General features: G+C 42.3%; 1 protein-coding gene across 2 annotated transcripts in view; it reads left to right on the top strand.

The window, feature by feature from the left end:
- Rtkn2 (rhotekin 2) overlaps positions 1-25,478 on the top strand; it is a 59,841-nt gene that overhangs the window by 19,406 nt on the left and 14,957 nt on the right. The window contains exons 5-9 of one of the 2 annotated variants that reach the window (XM_051186853.1): positions 381-498; positions 3,347-3,541; positions 15,635-15,729; positions 20,672-20,778; positions 21,656-21,787. In XM_051186853.1, coding sequence (XP_051042810.1) covers positions 381-498; positions 3,347-3,541; positions 15,635-15,729; positions 20,672-20,778; positions 21,656-21,787 — 647 coding nt within the window. The remainder of the gene's footprint in view (positions 1-380; positions 499-3,346; positions 3,542-15,634; positions 15,730-20,671; positions 20,779-21,655; positions 21,788-25,478) is intronic. The other variant, XM_051186854.1, reaches the window with a different exon arrangement.

The raw sequence follows: 25,478 nt of genomic DNA on the forward strand, positions 1-25,478 counted from the left end.
TTTCTCTGATATGACCCGTTAATCTGTATTAGATTATTTAACAGGATGTAATGACAGGTTTCTAGCTTGATGTGATCTTCTCCTCCTCTTCTTTTTCTCTTTCTCTGTTTTATTGTATTCACAGTATTCACAAATCTGTGTATTGCTTGGACCATGGACATTAACCTCAAATACTTCCTAACTATGTGAGGCAAAGTCAAGGATCCAATAGTACTTTATCTGCCTTGTCGGGTTTGAGTCAAGTGAGGGACCGTTGCATACACAGGGAGCAGCGGCTATAACTATGGCAGATCAGTTTGAGGCAGGCGAGACAAGTGTCTCTCTCACACAGGGGTGATTTGCCCTGCTTGTGATGGCTTCTACCATCATCTCTCCTCTAGGCACACAACGCTTCGCCATCTTTTGTTTATTCAGGATGGGAGCCGAAGTGTTTGATACCGACATGGTAGTTGTGGATCAGACCATCACAGATATATGTTTTGACAACGTCACCATATTGTAAGTATCTTTAATCTTTAAAGGATGAAATCTGAAGTCCTGCTTCCTTTTCTTATCTGTAAAGAAGGGCTGATTGCTGCCTTTGGTTTCTGATGGCCTGCGTATGTCCTGACGGTCCTTGGATCATTTTCAAAACATTAACAGCTTTAAATGTTTAAAAGATAGACTTTTGAGGGGAAGGGGAAGGTTCAGAATAAAATAGAAATTTTGTACTTAATAAAAGCAGCAAATAGTTGGCTCATTGGCTCTGATAAACTTTTTATAAATATGTACACTTATATCATCAACTAAGCTATAATAGAATTTTGCTTTATGTTTGACGTACAGTGAATTTGTGCATAAATTTAGTGGGACGTAATAAAGTGGTCAAGCAAGTTTGCTTATGAGCCATTCTCTAAGTACTTATCGTGGTGTTGGGCGTTCTTTCTCTTATAGTGGACTTCTCATGTACTCAGACAGTGAAGAACAGCCTAGCCATCATAAGGGTTGTTTTATTGCCCTACTCTGTGCAGGCTCATTTTATTATGGCCATCACACAGAGAGACAGAAACAGCTCCTTGGGTAGCCGTGGGGATCATTTTTAACCACCGTGAGTTTTTCCTGGCCTCTCTTTCAAAGACTTTGCTGGCCTCCTGCCTCCTGGGATTTGTTTCTTGGGAGCTTTCAAGATGCCATTTCCATATCGAGTGGTAATAGCTGCCGGACTGCTCACATGGCATCAGGAGCCCATCCATCACCATGTCCATTGACACTTGAGATTTCAGAGGACTGCTTTTGCCAGTCACGTAACACCGACAGGAGCATGGCAGACACTTCTGTGCTAGTGTCCTGGAGTAACTGTATAGGACAAAACAACGTGTCACTCTGGGCTATTAGCAGCAACACAGGCCATTTTATAAGTTATCTTTAAGTGAAAGGAATTTAGTTAATGTCCTGCCTCAAGAATTGTCCCAAGTTCTTGTATAATTTAGGCTAAAGTGTATTTCCTTCATTATCTCTATATCTTGATTTCTATTTTCAGATGTTGCTAATGACATTTTTTTTCTTACCAAAACAAACACACTTAATCACTAATTGGCTCTCTGCTTCACACCACTCCACTCTTGTTTGTTTTTTATTTTTATTGCCACAAAGACAAAAGTTAGATGGACTCCCTTCCCCCTTGCAGGAAGAACAATACAAATGACTTGGAAGACAACATATGATTTGTTGGTATTTTTTTTTTTTGGTATAAATATTTTAAATTGGCCTAAAAATAGCTGCTGACAAATGTTCTAAATGTTAAAAAAAATGTGCTTTTTGTTATGATACTTGTTTTTAATAAGTCTTCAATATTTATGAATCTCTGGATTTCTTCTAAATATTGACATTTGTTACTCATTACCAGGAATACTGTATGTTTAGAAGTTGCCAAGTAAGGAACTATAAAAATATCTGGAAGTTGGTCCTTGGATTTACCCAAACTGTAGATGGGATATTTGATTTTTTGGGGGGAATGGTTGAGGCAGGGTTTCTCTGTATTGCTTTGAATCCTGTCCTGGGACTAGCTCTGTAGACCAGGCTGGCCTCAAACTCACAAAGATCTGCCTGCCTCTGCCTCCCAAGTGCTGGGACTATGGAACTAAAGGCACGTCACCATCACCCAGTGGGCCATTTGAATTTTAAAGCCCCTTGGCTGACTACCTTCTGTCTTCAGGTTGCATCTGCAGATGAGTGCGCTCCTAGGTGTATTTTTCTCTTAGCAACAGCACACTGGGTTTCTATGCTCATGCTAGCTCACTGTGCCTAGAAAAAGCGAAGTCAGTTGTTGTGTATCCTAAACCATAGAGTTTCTAGTTATCCATTCATTCACTTATGTATTTGTCTATTTTCTTTGTTTGTTTGTGTGGGAGTATGAGAACACTTATGAAATGGAGCAGGTATGGAGGTCAGGGGACACTCTCCAGTGCAGACTTTAGCCTTTTACCTAGTATGAGCCAGAATCTGGTTTTTGCTGGTCACTGTTTTATGTACCAAACAAGCTGGCTGTAGGCTTCTGGGGCCAATCTTGCCAAAGGACTTCTGGGATTACAGACAGGGGGCACCATATCTGATTTATGGGTTTGGGGACCCAAACTCAGGTCCTTACGCTTATTACCTGCTGAACCAATCTCCCTAGCCAAACTGGAGAATTTCTGAATGTGGTCCTTCCCATCTCTATAGCCAAATAGTGGGAAGTCAATAGCTGTTGGCTACACTGAGGCAGTGGATTGACTCCCTGGGTATGAAACAAATGGGAATTTGAGGTTCTATGGATTCTGTTCAAGGAGGGATAGTTGTTTCAGGAAATTCTAGATATAATATAAACACTTTAAAGTTTTGATAGTAAAGGACTGTGAAGGAAAAACAGTATGATAGTGTCTTATTCTTTCTATTTTTTGAGTACTATGCCTGTATATGTTGGCTCAATGAAGTAAAGCACTCACTTGTTTGCGTGTGCTGTGTATGTGTGAATGCATGCATGTTCTTATGTGTGCTGTGAATGTCCAAACATCTGTGGGGATGTTCATGCATATATGTGCAGAGGTGTCTGGAGGCCTGTTTACTGTGTCTTTTGCTGGCCTAGAGCTCACTGATTAGGTTAAGCTGCCTGACCAGCTAGGTACTCATGCTTGCTTGGCAAGATTCTGGTTTAGAAGCTAACAGCTCTAAAAGTTATAGCCACCCTCTAAAGCCATTTGGAAACTAAATAAATATAGCAATTATGTTTTAAGTACCGATTTTTGAATATTGTAGAAACAGCCAAGGTATTGTAGTTATAATTTCCAATGAATTCGACTCCCAGCATCACAACTACTTTTGTTCCTAGCAGCGAAGCAGGCCCAGACTTCCGGATAAAGATAGAAGTGTACAGCTGCAGTGCAGAGGACTCTTCCATAACCAACACCCCTAAAAAGCTGGCTAAAAAGTTGAAGACGTCCATCAGTAAAGCTGCAGGAAGGAAAATAAGCTCAGCGCTTCAGGAAGAGACCCCAGAGGCATGCTTGCTTGTCAGCTCCGTCGCGTAAGCTTTCTAATATAGTGCGAGTGGTATTTCAGAGTGTTGTCTTTAGATGTATGCTTACATTTTAAACGGGACAGCATCCGAAACAGACGGAAACCTGGGCCTTGTGGTATTCACCTCTCTGAGATAGCCTTAGCCCTTTCCTTTGAAGGATGGAAGTCAGGTGACCTACTTTTTAGTTGTTTGGAATTCCACATCTACCAGAAAGATAATTTTTTTTCCCTCAGAAGGGGAATATGTCAAGTATCTGCTTTGGGTTTCTATATGTGTACCATGTTTTATTTTATTTTATCTTTTTAATGTTTTATCCATTTAACAAACCAATACAATATTATTATCACAGTTCACAACTTAAAAATAAATTCTTATGTAACCTGATGGTCTGTAGTCAAAGTGTACAATCCTGAAAAAGTCCCTTTGAGGTGCATTTGTTCAAATCAGGATCAAATGAAGTCGGTGAGGGCACATTTGAGTGAGTCTAAATTTTAGCCTTATTTTCGTCTTTTACAATTCCATCCACTGGTTTTTCTTGGCCTTATTTATTGAGGAGACTGGGTTTTGCAGGGTGCCTGCATTTGTAATCTAGCTGATTGTATCTCTGTGCTCTTGTTAGAACATTGCCCTGGCTCCTGTATTTCCTGTCCCCTTGTAATGGATCTGAGGGACTGGTTGGGTTAGGTTCTCCTTAGGGCTCTAAAGCTTTATCTCTTTAGATGTATTTTCACTGTGTTTTCCCTTTAGGAGGCCTTGCCCAACTTCTAAGTTCAGAAGTTTCCAGCCTGATGTATCTATTACAAAGCTGGCTACCTGTCTTCTAGCTGATGCTTTTAGCAGCCATTGCCCATAATTTATTGTTGAGATTGTAATTCAAGGGCTCCCTAGACTTGTTCTGCATTTCTTCTTTTTAATGACTTCTGTGAGAGTTTCATATAATGTGTTTTGATCATATTGACCCTCTGTCTTCTTCTCGAGCTCTCCCCAGACCCATCCCCTAATTCTTACCCATGCAATTTCAAGGCCCCTTCGCCGCACAAATTGTTCAAGGCCAATTTGTGCTGGCCCAGTGTTCTTGGATGTGTGGATCGTGGTTGATTTACCAGGGAATATACAGTCTTAGAGAATGCTGTCTTTCTCTTTCCCAGCAGCTAACAACTCGCCAGTAGCTCCCTGGCTACTGGTGGGCACCGTGAGTCTGTGACACTGTCAGTGAGTGCTAGGTCACGTTTTGTGTTTTCTCATGTTACGGTGCTCACTCTCCTTCCTGCGTCAGGAGAGGCCTTCAGAATGTAGCTGATCTTTGGAGGTATCCTTGCTGTGTTCCTTTGTTCATTGTGTTATTTCCTGTTGAGCCAGGAATCAGCTTTTCCTCCAGAGCCTGACTTCCTTCATGCACTTTCTTCCAAACATTGTGTTTTTCTCCACAGTCTTGTGTCTGTGTTTCATTGGAAATGTGTTGACTCGGCCACATTCCTGGAATTTCTTAGTGGCTAATAGAGCTGGCTCTTCAGCATGTCAAGAAGGTTCTCTAATTACAGACGTGAGATATTCTAAGTGTGGATCCAGGAAACTTCAGTCAAGATGTAGCTAAGCCCTCTTCCTATGCCAGATGTCCTGGTGGTTTTCCACTGTGCTGTTTTGAGGTTTTGTTTTGTTGGTTTTGTTTTTTCAAGACAGGTTTCTCTGTGTCCTGGCTGTCCTGGAACTTGCTCTGCAGACCAGGCTGGCCTGGAACTCACAGAGAGACCGTCCCACGCCTTCCTCATACTGGGATTAAAGGCGTGTGCACCACCACCAAGCTTTTTTTGATAGAGGCTGGAACCAAGAACTGTCATTTACTGTAACTGACTGCACACGTACCTAAAGGGTAGTACTTACTGTTAACCCTAGGCATTTGCAGATAACATTAGGTATATTTTTCATTATAGTTCATTCAGACTTACCAAATGCCATCTATGAGTCATTAAATTGCTTTTGTGATCCATAAATAAATGAATCTCAATTCATGGCCTGAAAAACAGTCCCCCCAACATTCTCTCCAACACAGATATTAAAACAGAGGCAGGGGCCCTTTGTTTTTCTTCCTTGAGATATTTATTCACACCGGGATCCTGTTGGGTGTTTGCTGGACTGGATTTTAACTCTGTCACAAGGTATTTGTGTCTGTTCCTTTTCTGTCGCTGTGGTAGTACACTGTGACTGAGGCGATTTATAGAAAGGAGAGTTTATTTGGGCTTGCGGTTCAGTGGAGTTAGAGTTCATGATGGCAGATCAGAGGCATGCAGGCAGGGTCAGGAAGCCAAGAGTTCATATCTCTGATGCAAACACAAAGCAGAGATCTCTAAGCCTACCCCCAGGTGACAGGACACACTTCAACACAGCCACACCTTCTAAGTCTCCTCAAACAGCCCCACCCACTAGGGATAGATCATTCAAATGCTGGAGACTATAGGGGACTTCTCATTCAGACCTCCACAGTAGTAGAAGAATTTCTTCTTTATAGAGATTGCATAATTCTGCTTTCAGATTAGGATACCTTAGAATGGAAAGATACCCTGGAGGTAATTACCCAGCACAGTAGTTGCATGTCTAAACAGCAACATTGTCTAAGAACTGACAGGGCCACTAGGGTCTCTTCCAGCTGCACCTGCTTGCTGCTTTTCCCCTTGGCTTTTGTGTCCTGCACTGGAAGACAGAGGTGCTTAGACCCAGTCCCTTGTTGTCAGGGACGTTTTGGGGGTTTCAGACATCCTGAAATCCAGTGACAATAGTAAACAGATGTCTAAATACTTGAAAACTTTGTCGTTTGACAATGAGTACTTAAGTTTTTATTCTGTCACTTACTACTTGTGTGACCCAAGGCAGATTAATGTACCCTTTTCCCTGTCCCTCATGAAGAGAATAATGATAATAATGCAATAATATTTAACTCCATAGGGTCATCATTATGAAATTCAGTAAGTTAGTCCTTGGACTTTGTATATTTGTATATTTAGTAACTGTACCTTTACCGTTATTGCTGTTTTTTCCCAGGATTTTTTTTCTGAGTTCTTGCAGAAGCACTATAGTTAGAGCCTTGACATAGGAGTACATAATGCAGGTGTGCTTTCCTGTTCGGCCCACTTTGTGATTTCCTAGAAGATAATGCAGATGAGGCCAGACCATTTGTTAGGCCTTGGTTACTCTATGAATCCTGGTGATTTTCTTGGCAGTCTGGTGTTGTCTTTTACATTGTTGCTCAGGGGTACAAGTGTCTTGGTCTTGATACTTCTACTCACATTTGGCCTCCACGATTTGCCCCTGAATTAAAATGCTAAGTTGTTTTGTTTGTTTGTTTTTATAGACATGGTCCAGGAAATGGATTATTTTATACCACTAAAATCTGTCAAAAGATGTGATAATACCATTGATTGAATTTTACCCAGTCATGTTCTCTGAGTACCACCGTTTTCTTGGCCTTCTGGTCTGAATAAAGAGTAGTATGCTGGCTCACACAGACCCCACAACTCCTCTAAACATTCAGTTTGCTGCTTGGTAGGAGCTTGTGAATAGCATTGGTATTCAGAGAATACAAAGGGATATGTTTTTGCTTTAATACAGATCAAGTTTTGGGTCAGTGATCCCACTGCAGGTCTTATTCTTCTTTAGCCAAAATGAGTGAGTGCATATAAAATAGTATGTATCTAGGAGATGGTATGTGACCAAATATAGCTATTTTTTTCTAGACAAGAATGTATTTTTTTTCTGACTACCATCCAAGTTGTCTTTATTTTTCATACTGCTTGACCCCTCCCCCCAATATAATAGCAATTGGCCTACTTGATAGAAAAAAAATGTAGCTGATTAAACTTTTGGGAACTCGGTATTGGGGTTGGCGCAAAGGAGTGAGTGTAATGTTTTAGAAACAAAATGTTATCCCGACTAGAATTCTTTAAAAGTGAAGTCATTGTTGGTTTGGAAGATGCCCATATAATTAGTCATGGGCTAAAAATGAAGAGACTTCAAATACCATCATAAAATGGTATTGTTGGGCTGACAGAAGACAGTGAACATTTTTGGTAATTTTTAGTATGCTCCCTGGTGTGACTCATTTTCTCTTTTTATCTGTGGAATTTAGGCTTCCTGAAATCTCTTTCGCTAGATCTTGCCAGTTCCTCTAACAGCTGAATTAACTGTTTTATGCTTCTTGGTGACTAGGACAGTATTCTTTGTTGTTTAAACATACTTCAAAAAGAAAAAAAAAAAACTGTCAAAACTTATAGTGTCATTTGTGATATATTAATTGACTAAAAGACAAATTCAGTTACAAAAACAAGCAAGCTACTTGGGTGAAAAGGAGGCTTTGTGGTTACGAGAGCACTGGTAGGTGCCCTTTAGCGCTGACACTTGTCCACAACACCAGTTGCAGGCCACTTGACGCCCTCTTCTGGCCTCTGAGGGTGCTGCATATGCATACTGCACAGATATACCTGCAGCCAACGTGCTCACATATAAGCTAAAAAGAAATAATCCCAAGAAGCTACACCATGCTGCATATTAAATTACAATGCAGGTATAAAACAGCACTCCTAATGCATCTCCAGCATAAATGGGGCATTTGTGGATTGGAACAATAATGTTAAAAGGTTTGATGGTGTGAAACCTAAGATAGTTTGGAATTTCATGGAGAAACACTTGGCATCCACATATAACTGGCCTTGGAAAGGACCAGGAGATCCTAGGGGTCCCTGGGCTTCAGAGCTTGCTAGTCACTCAGGATTCTTGCATCTCATAAAATGTGGTTACTGTGTTTTTGAAAAAAGTGGGTTAATTTTAAACTAGTTGTAAATGAGACATAAAGACAGCATAGCATAGTGGACCCCGCTCCTCCCCCACTTTGCCACCAGCAAATCAGTTACAATGTCTGAACTTCATGCTCTTCATTTGCAAACCCTGCTCACCCCAAGCCCAGAGATACCGTCTTCCAGTGTCCTAAAGGGAAGGAAGTAAAGGAAGTGGTCACGGTTCTGCCATTCTTCTCAAGTAGACCCTAAGATCCCTGCCAGCAATTAATGTGCAGGGGTGGTTTTCAACTACTTACGCTTAACCACACCATTGGTGTCATTAGCAAAGTGGCAAGAGTTCAAGGACTAGAATCTAGGAAAGCAATAATAATAATAGTAATAGTAGTAAAGTTGTCTGCTCTAGAGAGGATGCCGTGTGCTTCTGAGCGGATGTCTTCTTCCTATGAGTTTAAGCTCCTCCTTGTGCTGTGTCCATGTTTCTTAGGCAGTTGCGCTCCCAGCTTCCCACTGAAGTCACAGGGCAGTTAACCAACAATCTTCCCCGGCCATATCATCTGTTGGCTGTATTCTAGCATACCCATTTTAGAAGGGATTGTCTATTAGTCCCTTACTTTTTCATATTGTTATTTATAATGTGTCCTTCTTAGGACCTGGAGGTTGATGTTCTGTGTATTTATCTTTTAGTTCTTGGGAAGGGCATTCTTGGGCATGATCATAGTTTAAAGCCTCTGCTGTTTAGTTTTCTGTGTTGTTTTTATTTTTTTTTATTTATTTATTTATTTATTTGTTTATTTATTTTGGTTGTTGTTGTTTTCTTGTCTTTCTTGTCAGCCTTACACAAGTCAGGGTCATCTAAGAAGAGTGAACGATAGTTGAGGAAATACACTAGTCAGATTGGCTTGTAAGCAAGTCTATGTGGTGTTTAATGTGGTGATTAATGATTAACGTGGAAGGACCCAGCCCAAGGCAGGTGGTGCCACCATGGACAAGTGGTCCTAGGGAATGTAAGAAAGCAGGTTGAGCAAACCATGTGGGTTAAGCCAGTTAAGTGGGCCCCTTTCCACAGCCTCCCCTTCATTTCCTGCCTCCAGGCTCCTACCTTCCTTTCATGACTATCAGCCGCCAGATGAAATAAACCCTTTCCTCTCCACGTTCCCTTTTGTCATGGTGTTTGTTACAGCATCAGAGAACAACCTATTACAAAGCCCAAGAAAATTTTTAAGCCGGTAAGTCAGTCTTTATATAATTTTTGCCTATTCTGCCATCTCCCCAATGCTCCAAGTGAGCACGGATGCCTGGGAGCTCTCGTAACAGGCAGATCTTTAGTGTCTGTGGTCTCTCCCTTTATCTCCTAAAGGGCTTTGCATTATTTGCTTTCTTCCCTCACCCAGAAGATCTCTCCATTTCTCATTCAGAGCTGATCCTCAGTTCAGATCTTATTGGTAACCATCAGGGAATTCACATGTCCTCACCCGTCAGATCCGGCAGCCCACTTCCCTTGCCTCTCTGTGTCTAGGACTCATCTGTGTGAACACTAGAGATGATCTCTTCCTACTTCCTGTCTCTCTGGGCCATCAGCTTTTCTTATTTTATCATCTCCCAAATATATCAACATGCTGAACAACCTCCATACTTCTCGGTCTGAGGAAACGGGTTTTCATAGTCCTGCCTCACCTTCCTCTCCTCCCATTCTCTTGGATCACTTTAATTGACTTTTATCGTAGCTCCTCCATCCCAGCCCACAGGCAGTCCTGTTGAGATCGGCCAGGCATCCACACTCTGCCACATCTGATGCTGGCTCATCAGTATCAGCCCAGGTGATCACTGCCTGTGAAGTAGGCCTTTGTCTTCTCGGGTGCTACTGTCTTGGTTCTTCCTCTGCTTAGTGACTGTCCCTTGCCGTCTCCTCTGCTGGTTGCTTTTCATGTCGAATTTGATCATCAGCCTTTACTTGGTTTTCTAACTTCAGTGTCTTCTGCCTCTAGACTCAGCACCTACCTGCCTGCCCAGTAACTGGCAGTTAAATTGAATTGCTCCAAACTCCCTCAGTTCACCCAGTTTCAGCTCGTGATTCCCATTCTCTAGTGGCTTGAACACAAAGCCATGATGCTGTCCTTACTGTTCTTTCCTGAACTGTGTTCACAGAGTCAGCTTTGAGAAGGTGTGAGGAACATCACCTCCTTCCATGCTGTCTCAGGCCTGCATAGCTCCTGAGTTGATGTTTCTGTTTTTACGTTAGTCCCCAAGGTCTGTCCTCTCCACAACAGCCACAGGGAGAACTTCATTCTGGTAGAACCTAGACCATGGCAGCTGCCTCTACCTGAAACCCACCATTCTCTAGGTATCACTCAGAGAACAACTGTGTGTCTCTATCCTGCCCTCCAGTTAGAGATGTGTGTATCTTCTGCTCCTTGCTGGCCTTGGATATCTGCCCTTCTCCCTCACTGCAGTATGGCCGCAGCACCTCCTGTGTGTTCGAGCCACGCCTGGCCAATGCTCCCATAGCCTTTCCTTCCCTGTTCACGGCTCCTGCTTCCATTCAGGTGTTCCTCTCTCCTGCTCACCTGAAGTGACCTCTCTTCACCTAAATCCTCCTTCTTTGCCCCCCTTTGGCCTCCCCTACCTAATATGATGACACGGTTTTCCGTTGTCCTTTGCTTGTAAGAGAGCAGGCCTCCACTCTTCATTGCTTACTGTTGCAGCCTCCACGACAAACGCAGACAACTTCACCTCATTGTCAGCAATCTTTTTCCCAAAGACAGCACATTCTGCACTCAATCACGGATAGGAAGTCTGTTTCTTTTTCTTTCACAAGGGAAAATGATAATGCTTTATCAATTTAAAACACTTATAGTTTTCAAAAATGTAGGCCCATAAAACAGATGAGCATCTGGGGAGAGTGCTCCGTATATTTATTATACCTTGTTACCATGCAGCTGGTGTCGTATTAACAGGCAGCTTTGTGTGCTATTAGCTCTCTCCTTGTGACTGTGATCTTCGGTTACTCTGCCAGTCTCCAGTTTTCTCCAATATGTCCTCAGTTTTGCAGGGGTAGGGGACGCTCACATAGATTCTAGGAGAAAATAAAAGCTAATTATGAAAGGCTCTGTGGGAACATGCACAGTGTGAGTCAGTGCTAGCTGAGGGTAGCCCACATGAAGCAGACAGTGTTAAGAGGGCAGCTCACACCGAGCATGAGGGAGTGGTGATGGGATTCTCAGGGGCCTTGTGCAAAAGTGTGCAAGCCTCACGTCCCAGCAGCTGCTCACACTAGCTGAAATTGTACTCATGCCTCACTTTCTTAAAAGTTTCAGGTTGAAATATAGAGATAAAAATAAGAGTTTTCCTACAGAAGCATTAACCTGGGTTCAATGCCCAGCACCCACATGGCTTCTCACAACATCTACAACTCTAGCTCCAGGAGATCTGATGCCCTCTTCTGGCCTCCATGGGCACCAGGCGCACACACATTTCACAAACGTACATGTGGGCAAAATACACGCATTAAACTTAAAATATAATTTTTTAAAAAAGAGATTTTACTGGAAAACATTCTCTGGAACATACTTTTATTTTGGTGGAAGTACATGTGTACCTGTATGCATGCTGTGTGTGTATATTTTATATTGTAGAGAATCCATTAAAGAATGCCTATCTGCATGCTAAGTGTGTGTGTGTGTGTGTGTGTGTGTGTGTGTGTGTGTGTGTGTGTGTGTGTGTGTGTATTTTCTGAGGCAGGGTTTCACTGTTTAGTTTTGGCTGTCCTGGAACTCTCTTTGTAGACTAGACTGGCCTCAAACTCATGGAGATCCATCTGCCTCTGCCTCACCAGTGCTGGGATTAAAGGTGTGCACCACCACTACCCAACCTGTGTATTATTTTATCATAGAGATCCCATTAAAGATGTAGTGGGAAGTAAGTTTGTGAAACATCACCTGGAACAGTGAATGAAAATTCCTGTCACACCTGTCTTTACCCCAGAGTTGGCCTGTGTCTGTGTGTGCATACGTGTACCTTTAACTTACTCCTCTGTGTTTCGAGAGAAAAATAATAAAACCATGGAAACTGATAAAAGTAAGGTTACTGACATGCATAGAAAATGCAGTTATTTATGAACAGATTTTTTTTTGTTCTATTCTACACATTGAACTTTGGGTCTCACATACTAGGCAAGCACTTTACCACTGAGCTACATGATCTCAGCCCCGAATTCAGTGTTTATAACCATTAACTACCAAGATACAAATTTCATCTCCAGAATGTCCAAAAATTCCAGCAAGTGTGCTCTAGTCACTTCTAGTGAGAAGTGATAGCCTCTGCTCCCCACACTGTGGGTAGCAACTCCAGACCTTTCAAGCTCACAACCGTAAGGAGGTTGCATTGTCAGACAAAGTTGGCAGGAAACAAAGTGGTCAAGGCAGATGCTAACAGTGAACTCTTGCATGGTGAACAGAGGCTGGTAAGGACGATGCCCCACTTTTGTTTGCATTGAGGTGTTTTAAAGAGAAACTAAAAGAAAGGGGGCAGGAGGCCTGAGAAGATGAGGTAGGGCTCAGAGTCCTGGAAATAGAAATGCCAAGCAGCCACAGGGTGAATCCTGAGTGGGTCTGGGTGCAGCTTACCTGGGCTCGCCAGGGGGGGACATCAGCAAGTTAGGCTGTCCAAACAGACTGGGAGATAGGGACCAATGGGAAGTTCTTTACACAGCCATGAGTTTCCTCAGCCTCAGACCTTGAGCTCTTAGACTATTGGTGTTGAGTTCTACATAGGCCCAGGTTGGGGCCTAGTTCAGTAGAAGGCTGAGAGAACCCTGGCTAGGGTTTGGTCAAGGTGGATGGTTATCAGATCTTGCCCTGGGAAGTCCCCAGTAATTCTGGGTTTCACTACCTACCTTTCCACTTGCTGTGATTTCCCTTTCCTCATACATAGACTTTCAACCCACTCTTCTTCTAGGGCTCATGAAGCCCACTGTCTTCTGATCTCTACCTGCATTTCCAACCTCAGGCCACTCCATGAGTACCAGCCACACTTAAACTCTATCTTTGCTTTGTAGTTAGTTGTTGTTTTCCCAGCTCTTTCTGCACAGGCCATGTCTCCTCAGAGTGTCTCGAATCATTCGCTCAGCCAGATCTGGAGTGTGTATGTGTGTGCTTTGTGCACTTGTCATAGTCAAAGGTCAATACTGAGTGTCTTCCTTGACCACTCTTCACCTCATTTGGGGGTGTTTGTCACTCAATCTGGAGCTCACCCATTCAGGTAGCATGACTGGCCAATGACCTCCAGGGATCCACCCATGTCTACTACCCGGTGTTGAGTGTACAAGGGTATGCCACTTGGTTTTTACATGGATCCTCATGCTAGAAAGCCAAGTCATTTAGCTATGGAGCTCTCTCTGCAGCCCTGGGTTCTCTTTGTAACTATATAAGTACCTCTTCTTCAGAGACACTTTCTCTACCTCCTTAGCATAGCACTTCTCACCCACTCTGTTCCTGTCACAGCAGAGGTTTTATCACCACCAGAAGAAGTTCCTGGTGTTTTATATGTTTATGCTTGTTGCTGTTTGCTCCTTTTTCCTCTCCTGCCTGTATCAGAATATAACACTGGATCTTATTTGCAACTGAATGCCCATCACCTAGCACAAGACTTAGCACATTATCGGGATGATATAAACATGTTTAGAACAAACAGAGACCCTTCATTGAAACATTTGTGTTATAAAAAGCTCACATATTTTTTTTAATTGCCAAACTACGAGGTGATAAGATGCTAAATTGGTTAATAATGTGTGCTGACTATAAATCCGTCATCCGTGATATATAAATTTGAGGATGGGAAGACCCTGAGATAGGGTCTTGCTATGAAGTCCAGAATCATGGCCTTTGAGTCTGCTCCCAAGTGCTGAGGTCATGGAGTGTCCATGGGTGTCTTGTACAGCTAAAGGTTTTTATTATGGCAGAATGTATGAAAGTTAAATTGACTTTTTTTAAAACAGTTTTTGAGAACACAGTTCAGGGGTATAAAGTATGTTTACTTTGCTGTCCTGAATGGCCATTCCTACCAGCCATCTCTGCAACTGTCTTATCTTCTTGAGCTGAAATTCTGCACCCATTCAGCACTCCCTCCCTCCCTCCCTTCTTCCTTTTTCTCTGCCCCCCTTCACTTTTCCCTACTCAGCCTTGCATAACCACTGTTCTATTTCCTAAGGATTTGACCACTTCAATTGCTTGGTATGAGTGAAGTCATATGAGATTTGTCCTTCTATGGCAGAAATATTTTATTTAGCACAACTTTTTCACAGGATATTCATGTTGTGTGTAGAATGTGTCAGAATTTGCTTCCTTTTGAAGGTTGGATAATCCTTTACAATCTATAGATAGATGCTTGGTAGATAGATAGCCAGTTAAGTAGGTAGATGACTGTTTATCCATACCTAGATGGAAAATGGCCATAGAGAAACCAGCAATTTGAATAGAGAAGGTTCACAGAAAGGATAGGGTGAGGACTAGAGTTTGAGCTCTCTTGGGTTGAGGATGAGGGAAGAGACGTGTCTCTTGTGGTGTTGAAGCCAAAAAGCTAGTTGCTACTTAACCTCTCTGAGCTAGCAGGTTTTTACCCCAGCCTTTGACTCCCGAGTCTTATTTATAAATAGAAAAGTAAAAGCTTCAGAAACCTTCATATGTCACAGCCATGGTAGAGCAGGGTTGCAGGACCCAAACCCTCACCAGGCTACAGCCTGAGTGGCCAGCAGGGTGCTGACTGAGGGGTCATGGGGAGGCAGATGATAATTAAAATGTTAGAAGATTCACTAACATTAGCAGCTGCTAAACCAACAGAAGAACATCAAATGGACACCTGTGTTTTTTAAGCTTTCAGGTCTTGTAAATAATGCCTTTGTGAACATGGTACTCTCTTATTTATTTTCATCTGCACTGTCCTCCTTAGTAGTTGCCACCTCATGCTCCCCTTGGCAGCTCTGCAGGGTTCTAGATCCTCCTCACCCAGCCAGCACTCCTTCTGTTCTGTACCCACAGCCCTAGATTTCTTTCCACTGGTGGTCATTTTGTCTAGTAGTAGATGTTAGATGGTACTTTTTTGTGATTAACTTATACCAGAAATGTTCCACATGGCTTTGCTACTGTTTGGGGCCTCGTGTGTTTTTAGAAAAATGTTGTCTGAACTATTTGCCCTATTTTTTTTTTTTTAAGATCAGGTTGTTTGTTATTTTTATTTTGATTTTCTTGGACATTTGAATAGTTTATCTCATCAATACAGCATGTAAGGACATCTAAGATACCTTCTATCTCATTCTTAGGGGTACAAAGTACCATTTGCTAGCTCACACCACCCTGACCTTGGAAAGTGCTGGGGACTGCTTCAAGACTCACAATCTGTCTGTTCATGGAGACGGTGAGTGTTCTGCATGTTATTTATCATGTTTATTAGGTCTGTGCACGTGGTGGCAGTAATTTCTAATTTTAGCATGTTCCCCTAGAGGGGATATTGGCTTTAAAAATATACACATGGATGAGTCTGGGTTTTTTCTAACGTGTGTCTCTCTTCCCCAGAGGAGAAAAGTAAAGTGTTTTGTTTGTTTGTTGTTGTTTTGCTGGCCCCGATTTACTGAAGTATTCCATGTCCTTATCTTGTGACTCAGAATTGGTGATTTTCCGCTCTGCTCACTGACAGTCAGATGGGTCTGGTTTTAAAGTTAAAAGTCAGGACATGCCACCCCTTCTGTTGGTAGAAAGTGAGGACACAAAGGAGACAGGGCTATGTTCATTTTAACTCCTCTCTTCTCTGCCTGAATAATAATTCTAATTTCATTTTTTTTTTCTGAAAGGAATCTATGGGAAAGCATCTAAGAAGCTTAGCTGGTAGGGAAGGTGGGACATTGCCAGCTGTCCCCGGGCAGTGCTGGGCAAGGAGCTCGGTGGCAGGAATTGAGTCCTGCACTCATCCATTTTCTAGGGGAATGGGTATGAACATGTATGTATGGCTCCCACTTCATGCTTACTGCTGTAAAGATCAGAGGCCCCGATGTTAATGGGACAGGTGATTTCATGGTGACGTTTTAAAGTTATAATCAAATTTGCTAAAAATAAAGGGAAGGTGATGGGCTGTAAAACACATAATTTAACCATTTAAGGAGACTTTCTCCACACCTATCTTCACTGATGACCACGACCCCTGGGAACCCTGGGTGTGGATGTCCCAACCTTGGTGGCCTTAGCTTCCCTACTGGTCTTTTATAGCTCTGCCATATGTATGTCCTTGCCCAGATGCTGGGATTTGGAACATGTGTAGATGGAGGTGTTAAGCCCTCTTAGTGGCGGGCGTTTGCTCCTCCTCGGCGTACCCTGATACACTCCCACGCTGAGTTGTCTTCAAGTAGCTCTGCTTTCCTGTGTCTTTGAGTCATTTCCAAAAAAAGTATTTTTGTAGGTCCACGTGGACTTGGTCTGAATGTGAGTTTTACGAACGTGGAATCTCCCTCACTACTCTGTATCACATGGCCCCTACAGTATTGTCTGCCCCCAGACTATTTATCATACTGACTTCTTTTCATCTTCTCAGTTTCAATGCTCATTGCTGAAATAGGCCTGTCAGCCTTATTCATTAGCATGCTAATTATTTGTTAGAAATAATGCTAGATTTACATAGGCTATGTGACAGGAGGTATGAACAAATCAAGTTTTGCATTCTAGTTTTTGCGGCTTTGTCTAATTTGAGCCTTTGTTATTTAATGCACATAATTTTTAGATTGTGTTTTTATTTTTCCTTCAAAATATACATTTTTTTATATTATAGGCCTGCCTCTTCAAACAAGGGGTAATTACTTTTATCATTCAAATTTTCCTCTGTTGGTAAAATTATACATTATGTTGTAATAGCTTAGAAATTACCCTTAAATTGTAATCACCAAAGCAAACAGTAAGAGCTTGTTTTCTCTTTTTCCCAGACAGTGTAAAAACTTTAGAACAGTTAGACTCTATTGCGTTAATCGGTGTATTCTTGATGTGGAACATAATTCTGTTTGTTTTTGAATTTCATGGGATACTTTTGGCTTTGACTGTTGACCCAGTCTTACCCCATGTTCTGAGGGACTACTTGATTTCCATATCTTGAATTTGGGATTGCTTCCTTTCTTAAAACACAGTCCTTAGAGTTTCTTTTAGGAAGGCTTTTTTTTTGGGGGGTGAAGGGGGCTGGGACTTTTGAAAGCCAGTCTTATGGGACGTAGTTGGCACTCTCATTTCCTGTCCATTCTGTCCTCACGTGCCCCTTGGTTAGAAAGGAATGATTAAGTATTATTTTGACAAATGTTTTGAGCACGAAGATTGAGAGTGGCCTTGAGACATGGACAGAGTGGACTGTGGGAGTGAGGCTGTCCTGGGATATGATCAGAGAGGCAGTTGGAATGAGCCAGGCTCATGGTTGATGCCAAATGTATTATACACATAACAACTCTGCCTAAGACATGTGGTGTTTTTAAGTGTAGAAATTAATGCTCAGATGTTAAGTGAGTGGCCTGGAAGCTCTGTTACTTGTGAGAGGCATAGAGAAGCTGTGTCTGTTCTATTCCTCAGTAGTCTGGAGCTATAAAAGCCTAGGTTAAGAAGTAGCAAGTGATGGCTGAGTATGAGGAGCTGGGGACCCAACATCTGCATCCAAGGATGCTGCAGGAAGGAATTCTGCATCCAGCATCCCCTCTCAAGGATGCTACAGGAAGGGATTGTGCTTCCAGCATCCCCTCTCCAGGATGCTGCAGGAAATCTGCTCCCTCACATGAAATCTGAGCTCATTTTACAAGATGTACATTATTATGTGGTGTGTTGGGTTCAAATACATTATTGATTGCATAAACTTTATGGACTTGTCTGAGAATCTAATCATTTATGATTCTGTGTCTTGAGGAATTACATTCTAACTTAAAAAATAAGCAACTTACAGATATTTACAACACAAGCCATTCATAAATTTGAAATTCCTATATAAAAGAAATTTATGTGCCACTCAGACACTTGGCAGTATAGAGTTTTTATTTTGTTTACTGCTTGTTGCTTTGTGTCTGTACTTTGGAATCACTGTGTTTTGTGTAGATGTGTGTATCCTACTAGGTCACCTTTACTAAGGCCTTAATAAAAACAGATTGGATTAGTCCCAGAAGCTATGGTATGTGGTAGTCTATAGTAGGCTGAGGCATGGGGAAGTTGTTGAAGAATTTTGGTTTTAGTTTGTGCTCTTTATTTAGACTGGGTTCCCCTCTTGAGCCAACTAAACTTTGGCTACTGTATATCTTAGTATATGCTCAGTACCCTGGTTGGTTTCCAATACCATCTTGGGGGACCCAGGAAGAGAGAGAGAACCTCAGTGAAGAACTGCCAGTGGGCATGTTTGTAAAGCTGTAGGAAGGTTTGACCACTAGGCAGGTGGCTCTGAGCTGTATAAGAAACCCCTAGCTGAGCAGAAGCCAGAGAACAAGCTGGTAAGCAGCATCCCTCCTGCCCTGAGTTCCTCCCCTGCCTCCCCTCAATGAAGGGCCCAGAAGTGTGAGCTGAAACGAGCCTTTCCTCTCTGAATTGCTTTTGGTCATGACATTTATCACAGAAATGGAAAGCAAACTACAACACTAAGTAACTGTACTCTTACCCAAACCAGTATTTTCTTTTCCTTGTTCCTAAGGCTTTGAGTAAATAAACAATAATTGCAGCCAACAACTAGCTATCAGAATGCAGTGAATGTTCTAAAATCCTTTTCCATTTGGAACAGCCTGAGGTGAGGGCATGTACTGGATATCTGTTTACAGCCTGGTGTACAGAATTAATTAGCCAGTGTTTTCCTTGTATATGGGTAGGAGGGATATATGCCTACTGCTACACTGCATCCTACATTGAAGGAATGCCATCATGTGGACTTTTTTTTTCCCCCTTTTTGGAAAGAACGTTTAAAAATAATCTCAAACTTAACAAGAAACTTGCAAGTTCATTGTCAAGATCTTACCCCCACACAAACATATGGTAATAACAAGTTGCTTATAGCATGCTTTACCAACCCCAAGAATCTTAACATGTATTAAGTACCATTGAGCCATTTGGCTGTATCACCAGCAGCACCTGCCTCGGCGAGTGAGGCCCTTTCTAATGTGCAAACTCCATGCTGCTTGTCCTGCTGCAGTGATGCTCTGTTCAAGGTTATGCCGTGCCTCCAAGTCTCCCTCTTGACTGTCACCAACTTGGCATTTTTAGAGAGAACTGCTGGTTGTTGTGTAGGATGCTCTCCTTTGTGTTTGCCGGATGCTGGCTCATTATGTAACTTGAATATGTCTTCATGGCCTTGCTCTCTGCCTCTTGAGGGCTTGTGCCTTTCCTGTCAGTCAGAGCATTGCAATGCAATGTGACAGCAACCTTGTTCACTTTGAAGTTGCACTTGGTGCAGATGTAGCCACAGGGAGCATTCAAGAGGCTTCGCATCATGGTTAAGGCCTTTCTTGAAGCACTTTCTCCCTTAGTGCTCCCATACTGGTCAGTTGCTACTTCGTGGTGTCTTCTCATTGCTCCCAATGGCTGGGCCACCCTTGGAACATAGCCACTCTCTTCATTCGGCTTGGTTGTGACTCCTGACATCTGGCTACCTTCGTGGCGTGTACACCCTTCTCATTCTGCTCTTTCTAGGCCAGGCAGACCTGTCTAAGCTCTGCCTTGGTGTGAACACCCCTGAAGCTCTTGGCGGATGCCTTATGCTGGCCGTCCTCCTTCCCCTCCTCCCTTCCCCACTCCTCCTGTCCCTCTCCATCCTGCTTGATGCCACCACCCAGTTGTGATGCCATCGCCACGGTTGCTTCACTACCATCACACACAGGCTCGTACTAGAGACTGCATCTCGTGGCTTGTGATTATTGTCCAGCAGGGGAAGGGAGAGAAGTGGGGATGAAGGGTTCAAGTGCCTTAACTGGGGTGAAACGATGTCCCACTGAGAGGCACGCCTTGCTAATTGTAATTGAAATTAGCGCAAGGAGTAAAATTTGGTGAACACAAGTCACTTTATTAGACCATTTTCTATCAAACTGAAAAATTCCCTTGAACCATTGCCTCTGAAGTCAAGAGACTGAAGACCACTCTTCTTCTGGTTGACCACATTGTTGGTCTGAGCCAGCCCTGACTTCTCCACATGCTCTTCATGTCCTTTAGTATGCCATCGGAATTTAGGTAGATGAGCCTTTATATACAATTACTTTTTAGATCTGTATTGCGTGAAGAAAAAAAACCATAAAAAGGAAAATTCTGGAATGTGTAACAACCTTAAACATGTATTTGTAACTTTTTTTTCCCTCCCTTTCTTCTTTAAACAGAGGACTGTTCCTTTTGGCTTCCCTTGTATGGCAACGTGTGCTGCCGGTTAGTGGCCCAGCCAGCTTGTATGACTGAAGATGAATTTGCGGGATTCCTTAATGAGCAGGTAGAGGACTTCGTGTATCCTTCAGCTGTGGAGGTCCAACTCTCTCAGGCATTTTCTCCAGTGGCCTTGCTGGGAGTGTTAGCGTTTTTAATATTACTGGACATGAGCTTGGGAAGGTGTGGGGTGGGAAGAGTGGCTAGGGGAGAGGGCCGGCTGCAGTCTGGCTCGCTGTGGGGCTGCCTCTTCCCTTCCCCCGGTTCTCCGTCCCACAGGCACAGGATCGTGGCAGCAGTTGTCTTATGGAAACTGACTGTGGCTGCCCAGCACCTTTCACATAAAAGCCCTTCTGGCAGACAGCATTTGGCACAGTTTGGGCCACTGGGCTTCCAAAGCTGCCTCTGTGCCATCTACTGCTGATTTATTTATAGCCATAGTTATTTATGTTCAGTAAATAATTAATTGTGGGCTTCAATGAATCAATAGCTTTTTTCTTGAAAGATTCCATTAGGAGGAAAGAAAATTTGCATTCTTACCAGGTTTTCTAGTGTTCTGAAAGGAGTGAAGGGAAATTATTTTCAGTGTAGAAAGAGTTATTTTTATAATTTCCCTGAGTCCTTTGATGAATTGATGTATAATTCTAAGCACTAGATTTTAATAGACTAGCTTTCCCAAATCTGTGTTGATTTATGATTTTGCATGTATAAAATTGTGTGGTAATAATTACCTTCATTTTGCCTAATGCTTCTGAGAATTCCAGGCTTCCCTGCTCTTGGATTTGGAGTACTCAGGCTTACCGTCGAGCCAATGAATGGTGGATTCTGTCTCATTTTAAAAGTTCTAAAGCCTTAACTGGTTATGTAAATACTGAGCTGGGTTTAGAACTAAGGTGATAGTGATTGAGATTGATGGTTTCTTGACTTTTTTTTCCCTTTCCCAGCAAACAGTAAAAGGTCTGGTTGGCTGGAGAAGGCTGTACTGTGCTCTGAGAGGGGGTAAACTCCACTGTTACTATGGACCAGAAGAAATTGAAGCTAAAGTGGAACCAGCTCTGGTGGTTTCCATCGACAAGGTGAGTGGCCTGCTGTTCTGTGATAAGCATTGCGCCACTGTGCCATAGCCCTAGACATTTGAGATGCCTCATTGCCAAGGGCATGGTGGTTCATGACATTTGTGTTCATGTATGTTCTTGACATCCTTGAAGTCATAGGGAATAGAAGAAAATGACTGGGGAGATGGACCATTAACTGAATGTTCTCTTTCTCTGTGTGGTAGGGGTTATTGATGGGACAGAATGGCATCTATTCCCTAAGAACACGTCATGGTGGAAGTGTATGCTAGCAGACGGCTTTTACAGCTCAGAGTATGACCAAGCATTGATGATTCTAGGAGCTAGAGACTTGGCTCATTAGTTGGGATGATTTTCTATCCTTGCAGAGGGTCTGAGTTCAGTTCTCAGCACCCACATCACCCGTAATTCCAACTCCCGGGGATCCAATACCCTCTTATGGCCTCTTGAGAGCACATTCATACAAATCATATACACACAGAGACAAATGAATAAAAATAAACTCTTAAAGTCTTTTCTCTAAAGACATATTTTTCATGAATTTAATGGATAATACATAAATGTATATCAGCAGCCCAGGTTATGGTGATATTCTTTCTAGTTAATATTCAAATGAGTCCATAAAATGACCTTCACATTTCTTCTTTCTTGTGGGATGAATGTACAGTTGTCCATACCTCTGCCAGCACAGGGAAGACTGTCAGTGTGCTTTGAACACGTGAGGATGTATGTTGTACTTACACCTTTCCAATGGAGAGTCTGCCAGGGTTCTTTATCTAGGTTTGTTGCAACAAAGCAGTGTTGTAACCCAGTTGTATAACTTTGCCTAAAATTCTGTAGGGAAGTGAGTGAGCACAGGATAGATCAAGTTTCTTTGATGACAGTCTGAACTTCACCTCTCTTGCCAAGTGTGGTGTTTATTGCGCCCCACCTTACCCCTAAACAGTACCTTTCCCTAGAGTACTGCAGAGATGTTTCTGGAGCCAAGTCCTAACTGCTTTATCCGCTTCCCTGTGAGAGGTGTAGCTGGACTGTGTGATGGGATGGGGACCGTAACATCTATTAGCTGTGCATGTTCCGCTCTGAAGAGTCACATAAAGAAAGTCACCTGTGATTTCACATAATAGTCATACTCTTGAAAGCACGCAAACCATTTTCTTTTCTGATCTGGGTGGACTTGAATTTAGTTCAATCATCTTTTCCAGCAGTATTTTCATCTATTTACCCAAAGGAAATTCTGTAGCAAGATATTTTAATCCCATAGTTAAGTCTACTTAATTTAATGTTTTTATTTGCAAGTTCTTCATAATAAAGTTTTTACTTAAAAAATAAAATTTAGGGTAATTCTTTTAAAATATAAATAAGTAATACCTCAATATTAAAACATAAAGAATGTATCTGAGTTTAGAAACCTGGGCTGAGGGGATATATAATCTTATTAATGAAAAATTCATACACTTTTTCATTATTTGCCAACTTTGTATTTGGTTTTATTCATGTGGGTTTCCCTTCGGTCTCTTAGTACTTTGAAAAATTCACAAAAGGTTGAAACAGAATGCTAACCACTAATATACCCTTGGCCAGCCAGAACTCACTCCCATCTGCGCTTTGAGTCTTTTGCTGTTGTTAGTGTGTTTTCTCCTACTTGCTGTTTTGTTTTTGGCATCATTTGAAGATCAGTTGCAAACAGCATCTTTCTTCTAACATCAAGGGTACTTTGTATAACCATAACAATATCACTTGCAGGAAGTTTGTTTCTGACACTGTATTTCTGTATACAGAGCGGGTTGTCCCAGTGTCCCAAACATGTCTAATTTTCATTAAATTATTTCTTTGGTCCAAGACTCCTAGGCACCCAAGTTCTTTATCTAATCGTGTCCCATCCTGCCTTTGTTTTTCTTTTGTGACACTGACATGTTTTTTATTTAGTTCAGGCCATATTTGGGAGGGAGGTGTATGTGACTAATTGGTTTGTTACATTCAGATTAAGTAATTTGACTAGAGATATACTGCATGTGATTATGTGTTTAAGTTGGTTTGTATTCAATAGCTGTGTGGTAAAAATGGAATTCTGCCAAAATTTCCTTTTGTTTTGTACTATAGAATGTGGAGTCATAAACCAAGATAAGATATAGTCTAAACAAATGGTAGGTTTTAGATTTTAGTGTGTGTGTTGTGTGTGTGTGTGTGTGTGTGTGTGTGTGTGTGTGTGCACTCACTCTTGAGCATATGCATCCATGTTTGTACAAGTGCATGCCCCTGTGAAGTCATGGTATCTAGAAGGCATCTGACCCTTTGGGGCTAGAGTTCTAGGCATTTATTTCAGCACGGCCGGCTATGAAGTGGCTGCTGAGATCTTGTTCTCATGACTGTCTGGTAGGCACTCCCCTGATACTGACCCATCCCACACCCCCAAAAATGGATGACATTCTAAAACTCATTTGCTTTATTGAAGAAATGGTTTGATGTTGGTCGGCTCACCTTATCTCAGCTCTAGGGTAGGGCTGGCAACCTTCTTCTGTGGGTGTATTATCTCTGCTTGACAAGCAGAGAAGTGGATATCACCGCTGAGCTGAACTTGCCAAACTAGTAAGGAATATTAGGTGACTTACTCTTTTCTAAGAAGGTAGGAAGAGATTAAATCAGTGAGCTGGATTTATTTATTTTTTTTTTTTTTTTTTATTTTATTTCTTGATATATAGCACTGTTCAGTGGATTTGAAATGCAGAACTAGACTTTCCCATTCTGAGTGGGGTTTCAAAGTGAGATGTAGCTCTAAGCAGAAGGGGTCCTCACTGGGAGCAACAGGTGACTGCAAGCCTATACCCAGTCTTTCCCATGTGAATTTAGGAGGGTTTTGCGCTGAACCTTGGGTTACCACAGTCAGTGCTTCTACACTTCCTGTCTGAGGGTAAAGATGTCATTCTAGCAGAGTAACAGCAATGTTTGCGTCCTGACTGAGCTGCCCTCTCCCCAATCCCCTGGGTTGGATAGCCCAGGGGGCTGCTTATGCTGTAGTCCATCAGCAGGTTAGAGGGATGCCAGAAATCCTCATGCCTGGTAAGGCCCATGCTTCTGGTCAGCTCACCATTGTACGTTCTCAGGGAAATTATTTTTCCAGAAATTTGTGTAGGTTTGGCCTTAGACCCCAAGGAAACACATTTGACCTCTACACACCTGAAAGCACTTTATTAACCAAAAGCTTTATCCATTGGTCCTAGGGTAGGAGAGAGCAGCAGTCTGTTTTGATCTACATACTAGACATGAGCCACTTTGGTATGCTCACACTGGAACGCAGTATTGGAAGCGTTCTCTGGATGCGTTTTCCTTCGCAGCCCTTCTCCTCCTTCTGTTGAGCCCTCCCCTTCACCTCAGAACTTCCTACTAGGAGTAAGTGCCATTGATCTAGGTCTTTAGATCTGTCATGCCATTCCAGACATATTGTCACTCCCTAAAACACGATAGTTAAGTAATTGTTTATTTAGTCTGTCTCAATTCAAGAAAGTGATACAAGTGTGCAGAGAAGTTGAAAGAAAAACTACAGTGCCCAGCCTTGCACCCAGTGCCTAGATCGGACAGAATTGGGGTGTCTGTACTATCTCTTCACTGGTCTTTGCCAACGTGTTCCCTGAGGAACATGAAACTGCTTCTAAAACTACTTCTGAAACTGCTCTTTGATGCCTGTGAGAAATAT

This window comes from Phodopus roborovskii, unplaced genomic scaffold (assembly GCF_943737965.1).
Source record: "Phodopus roborovskii unplaced genomic scaffold, PHOROB, whole genome shotgun sequence".
NCBI classification, from domain to species: domain Eukaryota; kingdom Metazoa; phylum Chordata; class Mammalia; order Rodentia; family Cricetidae; genus Phodopus; species Phodopus roborovskii.